Genomic DNA, 19,626 nt, shown 5'->3' on the forward strand with positions numbered 1-19,626 from the left:
ATGAGAATCGCGGCGTCCCAAACTTCCGTCCGTCAGTCAATGTTATCCCGAATACGGTTCTCTTTCCCAATCCCGCATCCCGTTCCCAATTTTCGTCGCTTCTTGGGCAGCCGTCAAATCCCGTATCCTATTAACCTTTACCAAATCCCGGGAATACCCTTCCAGACTCGAGGAAACAGAAGTGCCGTTATCTGTCACCTTTTTGATACAGGAATTGTGGTAATAGATTTGAAATCTGCCACACAGAATATGACGTTGTGAGAGAATGTGGGAAGCATTCTGGCGCAGTAGGTCGCGAATGATAATTATGAAGACAAATGTCTGACAGTTTAGTCTAAAAACCGCTTGAAACAGCTTTTCTATTATCTGCTTGTCTACAGGTAGGGAGATTACAAAGTTTACCAGTGGTTTCAGTTAAACACTGGTCAAAGTATTTCTTATCGGTCGCGATATTTATTACTACACCGTCAATGAAATCCGTTTGTTTTTGTCTTTTCACCGTTACTGTGAGGAAAAGTTCAGTTCTTACGGCCTGAGAAAACTAGCGCTTTTTTGTATGAACATTTTTGCTAAAAATGTTTGCACAAGTCAACAATTGTGTAGCTCTTGAAGTTTCTGGCAACGTGTTTATAACAACAGGAAAGTATAAGGCTCTACCATGCAGCAGATGTTAAGAACACGCCCTTACCGATACCATGAGTACCACAGATGATCTCAAAGACGCCCTAAACTCCTTCAGAATATACTAGGAAATAACGAAATCAGAGATTGAGCAAAAATTATTTAATTTATTAAGTTTCTTGCTTGATTAATAAGTGTTTGTGTATTGTATCTTGTTCAATCTATAAACCTTCGCTCATCTATAAATGGCTTAGGCGTATAAATGGATCAACTGGGTAGTCTCACTGTTTATAAACTATATTATACAACTATCCCCCGAAGGGGAGGTGAATAGTGGTGGAAATACCAAATCCGTTGGATAAAACTCTAAAAAGTAACTTTTTGTAAATCAAAAACGTCACCTAGTAGGAACCTTACTAACAATTAACAAACATTTCGGGGGTTTTGTTAAGTGCGTTTTACGACCTGATTTTGTTGCAAATTCTGCATGAAAATAATTTTCTACCTACCAGTGAACACCGACAAGCCAAAGTTCGTCGCTTTCTTGGTATTTGTTTGTACGAGTGCGTCATTTATCGCACAAATTTCGTCCTCCTTAACGAGACGCCATCTTGCCTCCGGTCGTTCCGAGTTACGCGAGCCAATCAAAACGCGTGAAAATTGCCATTCACTGATTTGGTAAATGGTGGTATACAGCTATTTCGAGAAAGGATGTCAGAAAAAATGTGCACATGACAAACCCGAAATGTAATATGGGATATGATCAATACATTGTTCCTGACACTGTAGCTGTCAAACCTACTTTTGTTGCTTTCCTTTAGCAATGGCAAATTTTCGTCCATGGCTTCTCGTGCACTTCTCTCAAATTTCTTTGAAGAACATTGAACTCAAAACCATCCATAATACCTTTCGGGATTGTCGCGCGCACTTTTCCGAAAACCTTTCTAGAAATGGCTGTATTCGCCGAAAACATATTAGTTTTGCGGAGTTTATAACAGTTATTAGAATAAACGCCTCTCTTTTAACGCCTCCTATCTATTAACCCTTTAAGCCGTAAGAGTAATCAGCATCAAATTCCTCCTTGTAATATCAATGCTTCGTAAAACAGAGAGGTCATGAGAATTTAGGACATGATCACACAGAATGTATTTACTTGATATTTTATCAACTTCTCCTTACTACTTCTATAGTAAATGAATAGGGGCGACAAAGGAGAATTTTAATTTTGATGCTAGGGTTTAAAGGGTTAAACGCACACCCGCTTGGGTTTCCAAATTTGAATCGACACCCCGGGCGTTTAATAGATCATCATGACGTTACATAATGATAGCACTACAGGAAACTTCTGCCCCAAAGCTTTTACTTTGAATGGGTGAACGCAATAGAACATACAAAAATTCACACTACAAAGCTACAAAGAATCACCCTATACACCACAACTGATAAACAGAAGAAAGTGCTTGCCCAGTAACTTAATGAGAATGGTCACACAGACTAAATTTCATCCCCACCGAATCGTAGAGGATATCAAAGCAACTTTTAAGGGATAAACATAAAATATAGTTCATCCTTTTAATGAAGTAAAGAGCAATAAAAAGCCCTTTAGTCTTTTATGGTTCAGGTTACGATTTCCTAGCTTTCACCATTCTGGGGGGTAATCCGCCCACATCCCCATTTGTCCCAACTGGAGTACAAGTTGAGCCGGAACTTGATTTTCTCTTTTGTTATTTCGAAGCCATCTGAGCCTTCCGTAAAATGTTCGCAAGAGCTCTTACGTTTCTATGAATCCGAGATAAGTGAATAAACCATTGACTCCAGTTTATTGAATTAGTACCAAAAACATAATGCGTTTATAAGCACGGTACAAGAGTAAAAAAAAAAAAAGAAAACAAATAAGTACAGTACACTGTATTGCCTTGAGTACCTTCAAATGTGAGCACCGTTTTATTTTTCTACAATATTCTAGAAATTTTTTTTTGTGTATGAGCCGAGATGTTATACCCATAATAGCTTTACTTACATTTCCCAAAAGTAGTCAAGAGATATTACTAGATTGCACGTTTTGCGTGTTGTTTTTGTTGTTGTTGTTTTTTTTTTTTTTTAAGTCAAACGGCTGCAGCCTTTGGCAGGCTTCTAAGATGTCTTTAATTATAATGAAAATCCCTAATCTAAAGGTTCTTACCCAAAGGTACTTATAATAAAAAATGAGTGCATTTTCGACACAACAAGCTGTCATTTTTTAAAATATTTATTTTTCAAGGATATAATCTATTAAATTAACAACAAGACTGCATAATAACATTAATAATAATAATAACAGTAATCGGACTTGGTCATTGTGGGATGGGAAGGTTTAAAACAAAAGAATTTTTATCTCAGACAATGACCGCCCAAGTAGTTTTCAATGTCGTGTTCCTCTACACGGAAACTTTGCTGATTGCAGAAAATGTCGTAGCTGTTTACTCCTATTCTTTATTTGCGTCATTAGGCCAGCAAATTTCTAACAAGGAAACTTAAGGGAAATTTTGAAGAGTTCTCAAAAAATAATGTCCAGTTTTATAGTTGTAGAATTTGTATGAAGGTATGTGGTATCGTAAACGATTGAACTACGCTGGACAAAGGTGTCCGTGATATAGTGATAGAAGTAATAAGTAGGCACTACTATATGATAAGCCAACAGATATCCAAATGAGCAAAAAAAAAAGCAGCCCAAGGCTGCCCAAGGCTGATACTACGACGGAAAAATACTTTTGCAAGACATCGACTTGACACATGAACATGAGTCGTTTGGACTCGCCAGTTACAGTTTACCCATGTAGACTCTCTCTTGGATAACCAGGGGGGACTCCACATATGAAAGGGGTGGGAATGCTCGTCGGACATTTTAAATTAAACCCCTAAAGGAGACCGATCTGGGCGTGGCCCAAGCTTTTTTTGACCCCTAAAAGAGACCATGTTAAAACACAGACAATATAATATATTTTTATATTTTTTCGCGTGCAACTCTAAACAAGACCTTCACGGCTAAATATGATGGCGTTTTGCCCAGAACACCCTAAGTGAGACCAAAATCCGAGATTTACACCCCTAAGCGAGACGACCATCATCACCACCCCTTTCATATGCGGAGTCCACCCCCTCCCCCCCCCCCCGGGATAGATAACCTCCAAGGGAGGTTCGGTGGTTCAGTTGTATTCCATTGAGCAGCTGACCAGCTGTCTGCCGCTTATGAATCCAGCGGAGATGGACACAGCTGCCCTGATTTGCTGCTCTGCTCTGCATTGTCATTTGTGAAATGTTTATCGCATGCGGCAATGCTACTGAATTTAATTTTCTGCGATAGTGGCTGTAATGGAAGAGCCGGTCGACTTTACTGCAGACAAACGTGAAAAGACAAGTCATCAAGGTGTTGTTTTTTAAAAGCTTTCCAGGGGCGTTTTCTCATTCCTGTTGTTGCAACCAATCTTCAGCCTTTAAGACCTTTTGATAATTTCTTAAGACTTTTATAAGCCCTTAAGTCTTTCATTAGGCTTGCAATAGCCTTAAAAGCACGGTCTAAAGACCTTTTCTAATGGCCTAGTGACATTCATAATCGCTTTTAGCTATTAAACACGTACCAATATGGCCTCGAAGTCCAAATTTAAACAAAAACATAGTTTAGCCAATTTTGTGAAAAACACAAAAGACAAGTTTCACTGTAGCACAATGTAAAAGTCGAGACAGGAAAAGGTTTATGCAAGGACCTTTGTCCACCTAGACAAAAGTGGTACCTATAATCACCGAGAGCCCATTGCCGTTACATATTACATCACTCGGAAATTAAAAAAGTAAAAAGCTTACAATACCCCCTAGACAGGAAAATCCGTGTAGAGTTTAACTCTCTAATCCTCTCGCTTAAGCAGTATTGCACAATATAGTTCTAGGGATTAATAAAAATAATAACAGTCTTAGCAAAGGAAAAACTTCGTTTCACTGAGTTGAATCCACTTGTAGCAAGTTCTCATTAGTCAGTTTGGATCTCTTCAATTATTATTTTCAAATATTTTACGTACTTCAAATATCTCGCGACCACTGCAAAGTATGAACCACTATGGTGTTTACTCTAGATGATGGAGAATAATCTAATTTAGGGTACTCCTGAACCGCCACGATTCACGATATCACTTAAAAGTACGAAAGTATTAGCCTCCTTTTACAGACTGAACATAAGGCATCAAGAATGTTATTTTTTCCCTTCTACCTCCAGAGTAAACTGTTACTGCAATAAGATAGAAAATAAATTTGTCAAAAAGTGTTAAAAACTTATCTTATAATCACGTACAATTACTACGATGCGGGGGGCCGGAGGTGTGCATTTATGCTTATGATCCTCTTATAAAAACGTCAATTTATCCATTAAATCGTTTTTTCCTCGTTTAATAGTCACTTTTTCGACATCTTGCTAATACAAAGTCTACATCTGAATTATGAAGAGGAGTTTTGAAAGCAAAGGTCATGAAAATTCGTTTTTAAATAAGTGAAACTGCAATCTTTGCCGGAGACATTTAAAAAAATTTTCCGTGTTGACTGAATCTGTCTTGTTATTTATCAATTGGTCTTATCCACTATGAAAACATTACTCTGGATATTATTGGAAGGATTTACTTGAGACGTCGTTTTAACAGTAATCAGGTAGAGAGTATTTAGTGAAGATTTAGAGTAAAATCATCACACACCACAACTATGACGTAAAAAGGTTCTTAATTTAATCATTTTATTATTTTTATCTCCCTTCATCACGTAGGAAAAGGTATTCTGTCACGCAACTTCAAAGCTGCCCGATCTGACATGTCCGATTACCAGGAGCATGTAATTTGTCAGGTCAAATCAAACAGTTACACGGCCAATGAAAATCAAGTAGCAAATGTTACTAGCCAATGCAAAGCATATTGTGGAGATACACTGCAGCAAGGGTATGTTAAGACTTAAAATCCAAGATGGCATACACTGCGCGTGCCAGACTGACCCTAGCCCGCTGACCCCCACTTAAAACGGTACCGCGTTCGCCAACAAACGTAAGATCCCCTCTGGGGAATCTCTTTATGTTCTCAAGCATTGCACAAGCCTCCAAGCAAGACTTTGGTGTATTTTTCTCCTTGATATGTTTTACCAAAGGCTGAGGCAAATAACTGATGCGCGAGACCCTGGCAAATCACGATATTTTGCGATAACCGAGTTCAATAACTGTTGGACGACATTGCGCATGAGCAGACCATTATTTGTAGGCAGTTTTTTGCAAGTCACGTGGTAGGCTTTCGGCCAATGAAAAGGAAGAAAAGTTTGCATCGAATGATAAAACGTTTTCTCTGACTGTCCCTGAGAAAACCCAAGCCGACTGAGGTACATAAGCTATAGTCCCTGGACAGACTATAGGCCACTTGCTTTAATCACCTAACCGGCTACTGCGGCCAAAAGAATTGATTTTCCACTGCCAACTTGACCGGTGATCACAGTAAGGCTATTTTCGTGTACCACAAAACTAACATCTTGAAGAAAAAACTTTTCAATATGTTCGCTGGGCTCATCCAATTTGCACGAGAGACCAGAAACTGAAAGTTGCAAATCAGTTGTTCCGGATTGTCAGAATTTTCGCAGACCGTTTCTCTTGTCATAGGCAAATGATCTTTCTTCGAAGCCTTCGACTCCACTATCTGTGCATGAGTACTTTCTTGGATGCAAGAAGTCGAACTGCCTTCCAATGGCTCGAGGGAATTGTTCTCAAGTAAAAGAAAGCACTCAATTCTCTCCAGGGAAGGAAGCAGCTCAGCTATTATATTCACAGCTCTCGTTAACCTACCAAATATTACTCTCTTGAGTAGATTTGTAAAAGATAAAAACATGAAAGCCATTGGCAGGAAACGAACTTGCCAGTTAAGACGAGGGCCAAAATTGATTGAAAAGTGGCTTTGCTTGCAGATCTTGAATAGGACTGTTGTTGACAGTGACTGACGTTTCCGTGCGGTAGTCGTCTTCAGAGTCAAAATGAGTTGTATCACGTCAGTTGATGGTATCACAGTTTTAAAGTGTTTATAATGTTTATAACTGACAACTTTTAGACCAACAGGTTCTTAAACACCAGGTTCTTAGTCGAAGGTTTTTACTGTATTAAAGAGAAAGTGAAGGAATCCCGTCAACCCCCCTCATTTTTGGAGCCTACAACGCTGACGGGTCTCATGAATGAAGTCAATTCTCACGCGAAAAGTCGTCCAGGTTGGTGTCCAATATATGATAGTTGGCTCAATTTGCCAGAAAAATCCAAACTGACAGAAAATCCTTTCTCCTTGCACACTATAGCGTGGCCAACGTGACATCAAATGAAAAACACAATTAAGGTCTATTGCAGGGGCGGATCCAGGATTTTTTTTAGTCGTCTCTTGCTCTACTTCAACACCAATAAACCACATAGTTTTTTTCTTTTTTTGCAGAATACCAGTTGTATTAGAAAACCGCAAGTCATCTCAGGGGGGGTGCGCACCCCCTGCACCCTCCCCCTAGATCCGCCCCTGTATTGTTAGTACAGCGCACTTTGCGCTAATAACAAGAGAGGATAATCAATATTTCTTAGATATGAGCCTTCTTACTTTCTTTACTTCTTCTTGAGAATATTCTTTCCAACCATGCGTCTTAAGAGCACGAATTCCAGAGACAAGCTCGTTCATTAGAGAAATACGTCTGTCCGACGCTTTCGTGGTTTCTCTGCGTAATTTAGCACAAACAGACGAGATTGCCATGATGTAAGGTACGAAGCCGTGTGAAAAAAGACGCCCATTAAGACCTGCCAAGCAATAAGGTGCAGCAGAACGGCAACTGTACAACGACAAAGAACGAGTCCACTGTGCATCTTAGGAGCAGTTTTATTCCCTGGACATCGTTCAGTGAAATAAGGTCGATGACGTTACCTGAAGAAATATACAAAGATGCTACAACCCCGAACAAAAACCTGTTGAGACAAATCGCGAAAATGAATATTTTTTGCTATCATCCTGGCAAAAACTGAAACCTCCGCCATTTCCCCCCTCCCCTTATCCAAAGTTGTTCAGGATAGCATGGCAATTATACACGTTGGTTTTTATACCAAGACAACTTTGAATAGGGGGTGGGGAGGGGGCTTACTTTTTCTGTTTAGAGGAGACAGGGGTAGGGCGCAAAAGTTAGAAAATAGATGGAATTGTTTCAACAGTTTTGTCTAAGGTTGTAGCTATTGTTGTGCACGAAAATATGAAACTTGGAGACAATACCCCTATATTATGAGAGGCTGTCACTTGTAAACACAAAATTTCTAACAAAAATACTAGCGAATTGTAGCCCTTATTTTACTGCCTTTCAATGTATCAATAATCTTGAAACTAAAAGGTCATATAAAAGAAGGTTAATCTCAAGAATCTTTAATTTTTTAAAAATCTATCGAGCGGTTTAAAAATTATTCGCTAATTTGTGAAAGAAGACCAAAATGTTTACAAACCGCTAACAACTGAGCGCTTCGATACATTCTAATCAAATCCTTCTTTCTAGCAATCGGCAGGAGCTATCTTCATGATCTTTCACACACGTTTTTAAAAAGATTGAAACTACTATGAGGTTAAATTGCATGTCAAAAGCGCTTCGTTTTCTACAGATAACAGCTGAATATCAAGATTGTTCATTTTTTACCGTATTTTTAACCATAAAAACTTTATCACAAGATATCTCGATAACGCTCTTACAGATTTCGCTTAAACCTCACTCACATCGAGGCGGCTATTTGAGGAAAAAGCAACCGTGAACGATTTTGGAAGAACAGTTCCCAGTGCCGAGAAATGACTGCAGCAAGTAAAATAGGTAATAGCGTCATTTCGTTGCTATACACCGTATTCACAAATGGCGGACACGCGGGAAAAAACTGGTGCCTAGTCATGAAAGCGAGGCGTTGGAGGGTAAACAAAAATTGCAAATGAAGACTTTCAATGAACTTGCAGAGTGTTTAGCACGGATTCCACCTAAAATAACTTTGTACGGACTTGTTTTTAAATACAATTACGTGGGATGTCTTCTGCTTCTAAAGAGACGCGTATATCTTCAAGGAAACAGGATGATTTTGTAGGTTTCCGAAGCAAGTGGGCGATGGCTGGAGAAAAGCGGCAAACATGTTGGCCCAAACTTCACATTGAAACCGAGTTCGAAAGCCAGCTCACTGCAATTCGGTAAAACAAAAATATAAACAATGCAAATCTTGGTGGCAAGAACCAAAGAAATAAGCGATGGATATATGGCCTACTTGTTAACGCAAGAGACGTGTGCCATTGAACAAAACAGTTCAAATCGAGATGGAAAAAAGGAAGACAGGAAAGAAGCGGTGACTGAGGTTTCGATGAAGTTATGTTTGGTTTTTGTTTGCCAGGACGTTATTCTCTGGTCTTTATCGATGACGGACATCAATGAAAACTATCTTTTTGGTATAAATGCAGGAGCGATCGAGTGGAGTACGCTCAAAATTTCAACTTGTTACTCGGCAGACTCGGTAAGCCGGCCACATTTCATTTCAGCGAGTAATTTTCCTATTTCTTATCTTTGGCTGTTAGGAGTTTTAACTTCATGTTCCATAATATTTTAAAAGTGAAGAATACATAAATAAATAAAATGATGGCCTTCTTAAACGGATCTAGACTCGCAGTTAATGATTCGAAACAGAAGCTTGCCGTGTTCAGTCCTGACACAAACATTGCCTTAAAAGTTTAACCTAGTAAAATGTGAGCTTTATACCACTTTTTTACCAAGAGCTCTCCGAGATAATGCCGTAAAGGAGACCAGGCAAATAGCAGGCCATAAGATTCACACACTAGAGCTTCTAGTTTTGATAAAATTATTTTATTTCGCAATGACAAAGAAATCAAAAGATTTTAAATTTGCACTAAATTTGCTAAGTTCTGCCAACGTACCTCTAACAATTCACTCCTAAGCGACGGAATTAATATCATCCAAAGGAAGTTGTAAATACAGACATACATAGATATGTGTAAAATGTCACTAACATGAATGAATGAGTCTCGTGAATGAATCTTTCACCCGCTCTCGACTTGACCTGTTTTGAGTAATGGCGGAGGTCTCTTCCGTTGACAAGTAGGCCATATATCCGTCGCTTATTTCTTTTTTTCTTGCCACCAATATCTGTTTTTACTTCTGTTTTACAGAATTGCAGTGAGCTGGCTTTCGTATTTGGTTTCAGCGTGAAGTTTGGGCCAACATGTTTGCCGCTTTTCGCCAGCCATCACCCACTTGTCGAGCTTCTGAGGCTTCGGCAACCTACAAAATCATCCTGTTTCCTTGAAGATATACGCGTCCCTTTTGATTGCAAACAGCAAATCAGTACGAAACTTTAAAAGCAGAAGACGTCCCACGTCATTGTATTTAAAAAGACGTCCATACAAAGTTATTTTAGGTGGAATCCGTGCTAAACACTCTGCAAGTTCACTGAAAGTCTTCATTTGCAATTTTTGTTTACCCTCCAACGCCTCGCTTTCATGACTAGGCACCAGTTTTTTCCCGCGTGTCCGCCATTTGTGAATACGGTGTCACAACTCCGATGTCATTGCAACCCTGATCATAACAAATCTTCATCTTTATCTAATACAACTGCGGTGGCAATTTTTCCAAATCTTTGTTTATGGCGAGGTAGTTTATGTTCAAACTTGGGAGGTACGGACCCTGAAAAACTGTATCGAGCCACCTTAATCCGGTAGTCATGGGGGTTTTTGTTTCTCCTGGCCCTTTATAGTAAAGTTTTGTGTTCTTCTGCTTCATTAGCACGGTGTCTCACAATTCGGCGATAGTGGATTTGGTCAGAAGAAATCCAGTAATCATTTTCAATTTTCTCACGACCTTTTCTGGACATGAGATAGTTTTCAGATGTTGAAAAACAAACAATCTTCGCTTGGACCAAGTGACCCGAGGAGCTTTTGCAACGACGACGTCGATGGCAACGAGGACGTCAAAAAAGCAATAAGTTTATTACGCAAACAACAACTTTGCACGTGCTTTACGCTTTTTTGTACATTTCTTAACCGTCCTTGCACGACTACGACGGGAAAATGCCTAATTGCAAGTTAATTTCTTTTTTTTTTCTTTCTCTAACGTTGAGTGCGCTCCTCAAGAAATTAACTCCAGGGAAATTGGCCTACACTTGCCACTTTCAGCAAACTGGAATAAACGCGACAAAGTTTGAAAAAAAAGGGAATTCATTTTAAATTTGACGTTTTCACTGTCGTTGCCGTCGTCCATGCTAAAGCTGAGGCCTGGGGCTAGGCAAGAACCAATAGGCCATATAGGCCATAATCTTGGGTCTAATGATGAATCTCATTCTAGCTCGGTACGCTGTTACTATTTTCATTTTGAGTGCTATTGACCACTTCTGTTTAGCTGAAATTCCCTGGCTGAAATTTGGGAGTTCTCTCGCGGAGTCGAAAGGCAGGGCCCGGGGTCAAAAGTTTCCCAGAATTTTCTGTAATACATCTAACCAATAAGGCACAAGCTACTATTTGATGGATCGCTATCCGTGGATGCTAACAACCAATCATACCTCTCAGTATATCGTAAACTATCACATGACAACAGTATGATGGCCGACGAATGTGTTCAGTCACCGACCTTTTTATAGCACTTCTCCCGAATCATGGTACATACAGCTTCCTTTGTGTTCTTTTGAAGGCGTTCAATTCACGGATTGCCTACTGCTTTGTGGAATTTAATTTGTGCTGGTGATTTTGTGTTCGCATTTTGTTCTTTTCTCAGGAGTCATCGGGCGAGAAGAAGGAGTATTTGTTCAAAGTTCTAGTCATTGGTGATCTTGGTGTTGGAAAGACTAGTATTATAAAACGTTATGTACATCAGTTCTTCTCTGTACACTACAGAGCTACTATATCCTTTGCTAGATTTAAATCAACCGGAAAATTTACCGAGCACATCTTATTTAATCATTCGCCTATGTAGGTCACGCACTTACAGGATACCTCATATTGGTGTGACACACTCAAATACGTCATGAAAGTAACAATAGTTATTTCTGATGAAAGATATGGTTTTGTTTGTCTACTATTTTAAATTTTACACAGAGAATGTGTCTGTCTACCTTTTCGTTTTGTCAGTGTCTTTTGACATTGCGAAATACTCTCCATTGCTTTATTTCTTGTTTACATTTTTCTTAACTGTGCATACATTGGAGTGGACTTCGCATTAAAGGTTATAAACTGGGATCCAGATACATTGATCCGTTTACAGCTATGGGATATTGCAGGTAACATGTACTGTATTGCTGATAATATTTTGCATCTGATGTCACGGAAGCATGTTGGTTGACTAGAACAAACATGTTTCTCTCCACAAGGATCTAAAATCTTTTTCATGCAAATTCTGGGTGCATTCCTTGGGGGTGATCTGGTTAAGGATCAGTTATCCAAGATCACTTGAATGATATCATGTCAAAGTCTTTGCCCAGAGGATTATAGTGTGGCAAAGTCTTTGCCCAGAGGATGATAGTGTGGCAAAGTCTTTGCCCAGGGCACTGTGGATTCACAATCAGTCCCTTTGATGCATCATGATCCAAGTGTTCTCACTGATCCCAGGGGCGGATCTATGGGGAGGGTGCAGGGGGTGGACCCCCCCCCCCCCCCCCCCCTGAGATGACCTGCGGTTTTCTAATACAACTGGTATTCTGCAAAAAAAGAAAAAAACTATGTGGTTTATTGGTGTTGAAGTAGAGCAAGAGACAAGTGCACCCCCTCCTAAAAAAAATCCTGGATCCGCCCCTGGATCCTGATCTGGATAGAACCCAAAGGAAATGTGTTGTATTATTAACCAACATGGTCACCTTGTCGATTATTTAATTCAATAAAAACTTTTAAAAAAAAAAGAATGGCTGTAACCAGAAACACCATTGGTAGATCATAGAGAGGAGAAGTGTGACATCACTTTAACATCATGGCAGCAAAATTTCTGGATCACAACAACAGGGAACTCATTAAGCAACAATAATAGCAACAGCAATGAGAACGTCAAAAAAGCAATAGGTTTGATAAGCAAAACAACAACTTTGCTCATGAGCAGGCTTTTTATACATTTCTTAGCTGTTGTTGCATGCTTGTGACATGAAACTTCCTAATTTCATGTGCCTGCTTTATGGAGTAGGTGAATACAGCGCAAAAATTTTCTCTTCTTAACTTAGATACAGTTCTGTAAGATTCAACCCCAGAAAATTTCTCCAACATTTGACAAAGTGAAAGAAGTATTATTGAATAAGATCAATGGAATTTGAAACAGGTCAAATTCACTTTTTAAGTGTTGTTTTCAGTTTCTTGTCATCCAGAAATTTTGCCATGGAAACATTCTCCTCTCTATTCAGGGCTCTAACTAAGATTTCAAGTTACCAGGTAAATACAACAAGTAGGCCTGCAAGGAATTAGGCAGCTATGGATTTCTTTTGGTTCTATTTTTCTTCTATTTTCCTATGGAAGTAGCCAGGGGCCATATTCATGGAAGCCCAAGGAAATCCCCAACCCCCAGCCCTTAATGACAGCCCTGCTATTAGAAGAACATGTTCCTATTAATACTATTGGGGTGAGATTGTAAGAGAAAACCACTAAATTAATATGAAGTATACAAAACAGAACAATTTTGTGACTTTTTCGCAACCATTAAATCCTTTAGTAGCTTTTAAAGGTCATTTTACAGACCAAAATGACTGATTTCCCTACCCATTGTTTACTTCATGTAGTGAATTCCCTACCCTTTCTAATATACCTGAAGTCTGAAAAAGGTACACCCTTTGGGCGGAGCCTCCCCGTATAGGACATTATAGGGAGTCCCCCCCCCCCTGCCTCCCCCCAGACAAACAATGGAGTTTATGAAAGGCTAAGGACAATATTTTAATAGGTATGGTCAGCTATAATTCGATCCAGGCTTTGAGTAGTGAATTAGTAATATCAGCTAGCCCATGACTAAAAAGGCAAAAACATGATTGAGCCCTGTTGTTGGGGTCAAAATTAATATTACTATTTTTTTTTCTCTCTGACAGGACAAGAACGATTTGGTAACATGACACGGGTAGGTCTTTTCGTCCTTCATTACATTCATGCAGCTCGAGGGACGTATATATTGTGGTTCAATGGGCTCTTTCTAGCTGGTCATTCACATGGTACAAAACCGCCGTGCTGGAGAGCAAAAGTCGCACTAGGAGAAGACAAACAAAAAAAATTACCATTTAAAATTATGTATGTCTTTTCTTTGTGTGGTTCCAGTGCGGCTTTTGCTCTCCAGCGTGGCGGTTTTGACGGCAAGCTGCTAAGGGCCTATTCTATCCTGGTTTGAATTTTACTTTCTTTTGTTTTAAACTCATTATCATACATTACCATACCCAAAAAGAAAGGAAAATAAAATTTAAACTAAGGATAAAATATTGAACCACAATAAACATATACATGCACTGTTGTAAGATAAAATGTAATTTGCGAAATTTTAGACATTTTTACTAAGAGGAAAATATTTTTAAAGTGAATAGAAGATCATCCCAGTCAAAGTTGCAAGTTGTGCAGTTGTGAAATTATGAAAGCCTGCAAAAATTCAGGCTTGCCAGAATTCGAACCGTGATGACCTCTGCAATACCAGTGCACCACTCTAACCAACTAATCTATTTTCGTGAGCGTTGTCTAATATACCCACACTGTAACAGTCCATATAAGCCATGTTATGATCTGTTCAAATCGTACAGATCGCAAAACTTACATATGGTCCATAAAAAACTGTTTATGATCCACAAACTGCATCTTATTATTGGGACTTAGGATATTTTCATGGCAAGAGGGGGTGTACCTTGTTCTTGGATCTGTACAGATCGTACAGGTAGCACACTGTGCTCTGATGTAATTATGAGATACATGCTTCTTACGTGCTCGGAAACAGACTATTAGAAATGCTGACATCTTGTACTGAACGTACAATAGGTCAAATGCTCTTAACATTCCATAACAGTGCAGCAGCAATAGACTGATGACTGTTTCTGTCTTGCTCTTTCTTCAATGTGACATGATAAATGATTTTGGAAAAATGTCCAATTAATTGTTGGGGGAAAGTAACAATATTGTGTCGAAGAGTAACATTTAACATGTCTGTTGTCTTTTTAATGGATTTGTTGTGGTTTATCCTTGGTTTAAATTTTATTTTCCTTTGTTTAAAAATCATCATCATTCATTACCATATGCAAAAACAAAAGAAAAGAAGAAAAGCCAAGGATGAAATTGAACCACAACAGATTCATGATGCAGCTATAATGGGCCATAATATGACCCTTTCCTGACACATTTGGGTGTTTTGTTCCAATACACAGAATGTTAAGTGATCATGCTTTGATACATGTAATTCTTGCTTTTGGTTTGTAAGCCTTTTGTTTCATTCACAAAATGATTGTCATTAATAAAATGCAGGTTCATAGTCCAAAAGCTCAAAAGTTTATCTGATGTTAACTTGCATGCTTACGGTGAAAAATTAAATGAATTCTTAAAAAGAGATTTTTCCTATAATTTATAGTTCAATGATGATCGATGGGCTGGCACAATGTAATAATTTGTGCTGATCGATTATGAGATCTCAGGTGATTCTCAACACTACTATTTACAAGTATGACTGTAGAGTTGAACTTTGGACGAGGCAAAACAAACCAGGCTGGGTCTGAATGGGACCTCTCTAGTACATGTCCAACAAACTGACTGCTTGCTCATCCTGTCTCCCCAACCCATGTGTCATGGCACAGTATCAGATCTTGGCTCATATTAATTTTTTCATGGTAAACGTTCTCAGGTTTATTACAAGGAAGCAGTTGGAGCTTTCATTGTGTTTGATGTCACCAGAGCCTCCACATTTGAAGCGGTACAAAAATGGAAAAATGATTTGGACAATAAAGTTATGCTACCCAATGGAGCTCCTATTCCGGTTGTACTCTTGGCAAATAAGGTTTGTCTTCAGATTGTATTTTTGGTTGATAATAGGGCATCTACAATCACATGACTTTTGTCAGGCATAATAATAATAGTTTATTTGTGGCTCAAGTACATGTAGCATCATTTGCACCAAAGCAGAGCAAGGGTGAAAATGGTGCTACAAGGGACAGTAAAAAACTATCTGCCTGACAAAAGTCATGTGATTAAATCATTATTATCAATACACAAGGCCAAATCGTAGAAATTGTAGAAAATTTATTTCATACCAAAAGATTGTTTAACATGAAATCATGTGGCGGGCTGCAAATTCCATTTACAGGCCGCACTTTGCCGTTTGGCCCGCAAAAAGGAGCGTTTTAGAGAGGGCAGTTTGTCATTTGGCCACTTGTAGTGATAATAATGGTTATTAAAATAACAACGACTATGCTCAGTAGAGGTGGGTGCCCGGGATGTCGGGGGGCTTCCAATTTGGGCAAAGCCAGCCCATGGGCAGAGTTATACCCCCATGGCTGGTAAACCTATGCTCTCCAGCCATTGGCCCCCACGCCAGTGGAACCAGGCACCTGTCACACTGATTATCAGTGGAAAATAAAGTGGGGGGAGAGATATAGGGTAAAAGCACAATCCAAAGGCTAAACGAAGAAAGTGGCTGCCAGGAAACACCATTCTAAGCACATTGAGTTGATGCAAGCAAGGTTGACTGTGCTTGAGCCACTGCGTTGATTGCTGACACTGAAAACACATGATGGTGCTCCTTGTTGTTACCTTTGTTAAATTTCATCTAACTTCATAAGTTATTAATGGTAGAATAGTTTATCAGTGTGCAAAGAAAGTAGTGTCCGATAGCCCGGGGCTAGTGGATTTTGCTATCGGGCTAGTGAATTCTGTTATTAACTTGCCTGATGGGCAAGTGAATTTTTTTGAGGAATTCAAATTACAGAAGAACCTTAGAAATCAATCTGCTCGTCAAAACGTTTTTGGGGCTAGTTGAAATGATATTTGGGCTAGTAAATGTTAGCTTCAGCTTGCCCGAATGGCAAGCTGTAAAAATGACTTTCTTTGCACCCTGTTGATGCTTAACTGTGACAGAGGAACCCATTAAAAACCAATTTCGAGTATTGAAGAGGAAGGCCATGTTTCCATTGGTATTTTACTATTGCACCTGCGATTTACCTCTTGCTGTTGCAGTTTTAGCCCATCATATATCATACTGTTCGTTGCTACTGGTACATATTTTATTTTATTATATAAACACCAGTGAAATACCAGGTGAGCTTTTGCACGAAAACTTGGTATCTTCACATGTGAAAATAACATGTTATCTTCACATGTGAAAATATCACCTTTGCTATGGCTACATAATAAATCGCGCCTTTCACACCAAAAAACTATTAAAGTGAAATGGTTTGGTATTTCATTGGTGACCATGTAATAAATAGAACATTACATGGCCGCTTGGAGATACAAAATTTCTCTTCTTGTGTTGAAAAAATATTTCACTCGTTTGCTGCGCTTACTCATGAAATATTTTTCAACACTCGAAGAGAAATTTCGTATCTCCGCGCGGCCATATAATATCCTCTGTTTATCTTATCTGGTACATTATAAACTACATGTACATTACAGTATGATAATTAAAGAGCTAAATTGTATTATTTTTAAAAATCCCAAAGTTATAAGTAATTTCCAATAAATTAATAAATTACAAAGCTAAGTCATCTTTAAAATGAGGTGATTTAAATAGGAATTCTTGACCTGATCCAGGCCTCTTTAACCAGTGACATGGTCTTTTTTTGTGTCTGACAGTGTGACCAAGCAAAGGAAGGTTTAGTAAATAATGCAAGCCAGATGGATGAGTACTGTAATGACAGGGGATTTCTCAAATGGTTTGAGACATCAGCTAAAGAAGATATCAACATAAACGAAGCAGCAAAATATCTTGTGTCAAAGGTGGGTTCTATTAATCTAAGACAAACTGACTGTCAGTGATATAAAATTTTTATCCGTCGAAATTGGGCTCCATTGTTTATTATTTCTCACGCTACCTCTTTCTCTGCTTTTTTTTTTTTAGATGAATGCACTAGACATTAAAATTTAGTCAAAAGAAAGACTTAGCGATTTACCCCGAAATGTGCGGGGTGCTTGAAATGCAAATTTTCACCCCAGCTTTGGACGTATGTACATATGTAAATACAGACGATTTTGTCAGAACCAAAATTTCTTGGATGTATAGATATTAAACCATATTTTCTTACTCATGGTGCTCTGCTGAGGGCACTTGATCGTGCAGACAAGACTAGCTCCCTCTATAGTTTTGCAGTATTTCAACTGCATGTAGTAAGTGCAGTTGTAATAATCTACCTAAACAAGACTCTCTGAAAATCTCAGCAGGAAAGACTAGGCTTTTACCATAGCAAGGATAAATTCCCACATTAAAAGGTTGCTGATCTGCAAAATTGAAATCCTGCAAAAACTTTTGTGCCACGTCATAGACAAATTTTTGACATAGCTCAACATCATTTCTTTTTTTTTTTTTTTTTAACAGTGTACAGTGTGTACATGGTATTCCCCAACCCTTCAAGAGATTGAGTCAATCAACGCAAACTGATTTGTGCTGTTTTCTTTCTTCGTTTCTTTCACAGATTCTAGAGAATGAAAAGGCAAATAGTTTTGGTACCAGTGACAGGAAGGAGCCGTCAATAAAATTAACAGATAGTGCATCTTTAGCAACAAGTGAATATAAAAACATCCCATCTGGAGAAGCACCTAAAAGTGGATGCTGTTGATAGCTATGAATTATTGAATAGACAGGATGTACTCAATCAATCAAGAACTTTTGGTCAGAAGTTATAAACAAATTAATTAATCTGCCCTTTGGCTTCTTCTCTTTTTTCTTGATGCAAATTAATGTACAGATGGTTTTCTTTTACACATAAGTTTTTAGTTGTTGGCCTTTTAAAGTCCATAGGTAAGATTGTGTGCAGCGATTACCAGCACATTGCGTTCAATATGTGTACATTTTCAAGTCATAGCAACACATCTGGCTGTTACAGTCAGTGCCACATTGTCCCTCCTCACCTCTAGTGGTGTTCCACAGGAAAGACATGTGCCTTAGCGACAGAAATTCCATGCTGATGGCATTACTAAGCAATATTTACATAATAAATCCGGTAGTCATGGTATTCCACTATGTCAATTTGTTCAAAGCAAAACTCAAATGCTTCTACTAAAGAAGAATATATTCCATGAAATTATTGACTGTTTCGCTGTAAATTCATCACGATTACATTTGACTTTTGTCATTTGTCTCTCATTATCTTGTAAACAATAGCTGAAACAATGTAACAATAATTTTTCTTCGACCAATCAGAGGTCCTGATCAGATTCCGGACAGATTTTATGTCATCTGTACAGAATTTTGGTGCTGAGGCACAGATGTCTTTCTTGCAAAACGTTCTTAGTGGCAAGGAGCGAGAAGAGACAACTGTATTCGTAGGCTACACATTGTAAAACTGTATTAAAAGAAATCATATAATTTAATTGAAAGAGTGCTTGGAATAAGACCTTGTAAATTAAGCTAAGTGACTGCTGATTTAGTACCAAATTTTCCCTCGATTTACAAGCATTACACAAGGCAAACTGTATCAAAAACATCTTTTAAATATATATAGTTTTAGAAAACCTGTTGATGTAGATTTTTCTGTATAAATGGGAGGAGTCTGAAAGTGGAAGGGTATTGCTTTTGGTGTAATTTTGATAAGTATAAAAAAGAAACTGGTGTAACTTGTTTAGTCTTGTGTACCTGTGATTTTTCCATCTTTACATTAGGCATAAAAAAAATCCCACCCCCATCTCAGACTGTGAATTCAAGAGGTTGATTTGTGGAAAGTCTACCAAATGAAGTGTCAATAAAAGAGAGGTGTCCTCGTTGGGTAAATGTAGAAAAGTCTCCCCTGATTAAGCAATGGGCATAATGACTGTATGACATTGACATTTGAGCTGACAT

The 19,626-nt window shown here is 38.5% G+C and overlaps 1 protein-coding gene across 1 annotated transcript; it reads left to right on the forward strand.

Annotated features, from left to right (window-relative positions):
• The first annotated feature begins 11,223 nt into the window (after positions 1 to 11,223).
• LOC140946164 (ras-related protein Rab-38-like) lies at positions 11,224 to 19,409 on the forward strand. Its single transcript, XM_073395246.1, has 7 exons — positions 11,224 to 11,308; positions 11,425 to 11,550; positions 11,848 to 11,926; positions 13,703 to 13,731; positions 15,481 to 15,633; positions 17,427 to 17,570; positions 18,263 to 19,409. The coding sequence occupies exons 1-7, from the start codon at positions 11,306 to 11,308 to the stop codon at positions 18,404 to 18,406; spliced, it is 678 nt and encodes a 225-aa protein (XP_073251347.1). The 5' UTR covers positions 11,224 to 11,305; the 3' UTR covers positions 18,407 to 19,409.
• The last annotated feature ends 217 nt before the right edge of the window (positions 19,410 to 19,626 follow it).

The sequence above is a fragment of the Porites lutea genome, chromosome 8 (genome assembly GCF_958299795.1).
Source record: "Porites lutea chromosome 8, jaPorLute2.1, whole genome shotgun sequence".
NCBI classification, from domain to species: Eukaryota; Metazoa; Cnidaria; class Anthozoa; order Scleractinia; family Poritidae; genus Porites; species Porites lutea.

What these genes read in the sequence shown, in the direction of transcription:
- LOC140946164 (XM_073395246.1), top strand. An exon ending in CTGTACACTACAGAGCTACT is followed by an intron (nt 11,551 to 11,847) that starts ATATCCTTTGCT and finishes AACTGTGCATAC; the next exon opens with ATTGGAGTGGACTTCGCATT. An exon ending in TTGTACTCTTGGCAAATAAG is followed by an intron (nt 15,634 to 17,426) that starts GTTTGTCTTCAG and finishes TGTGTCTGACAG; the next exon opens with TGTGACCAAGCAAAGGAAGG.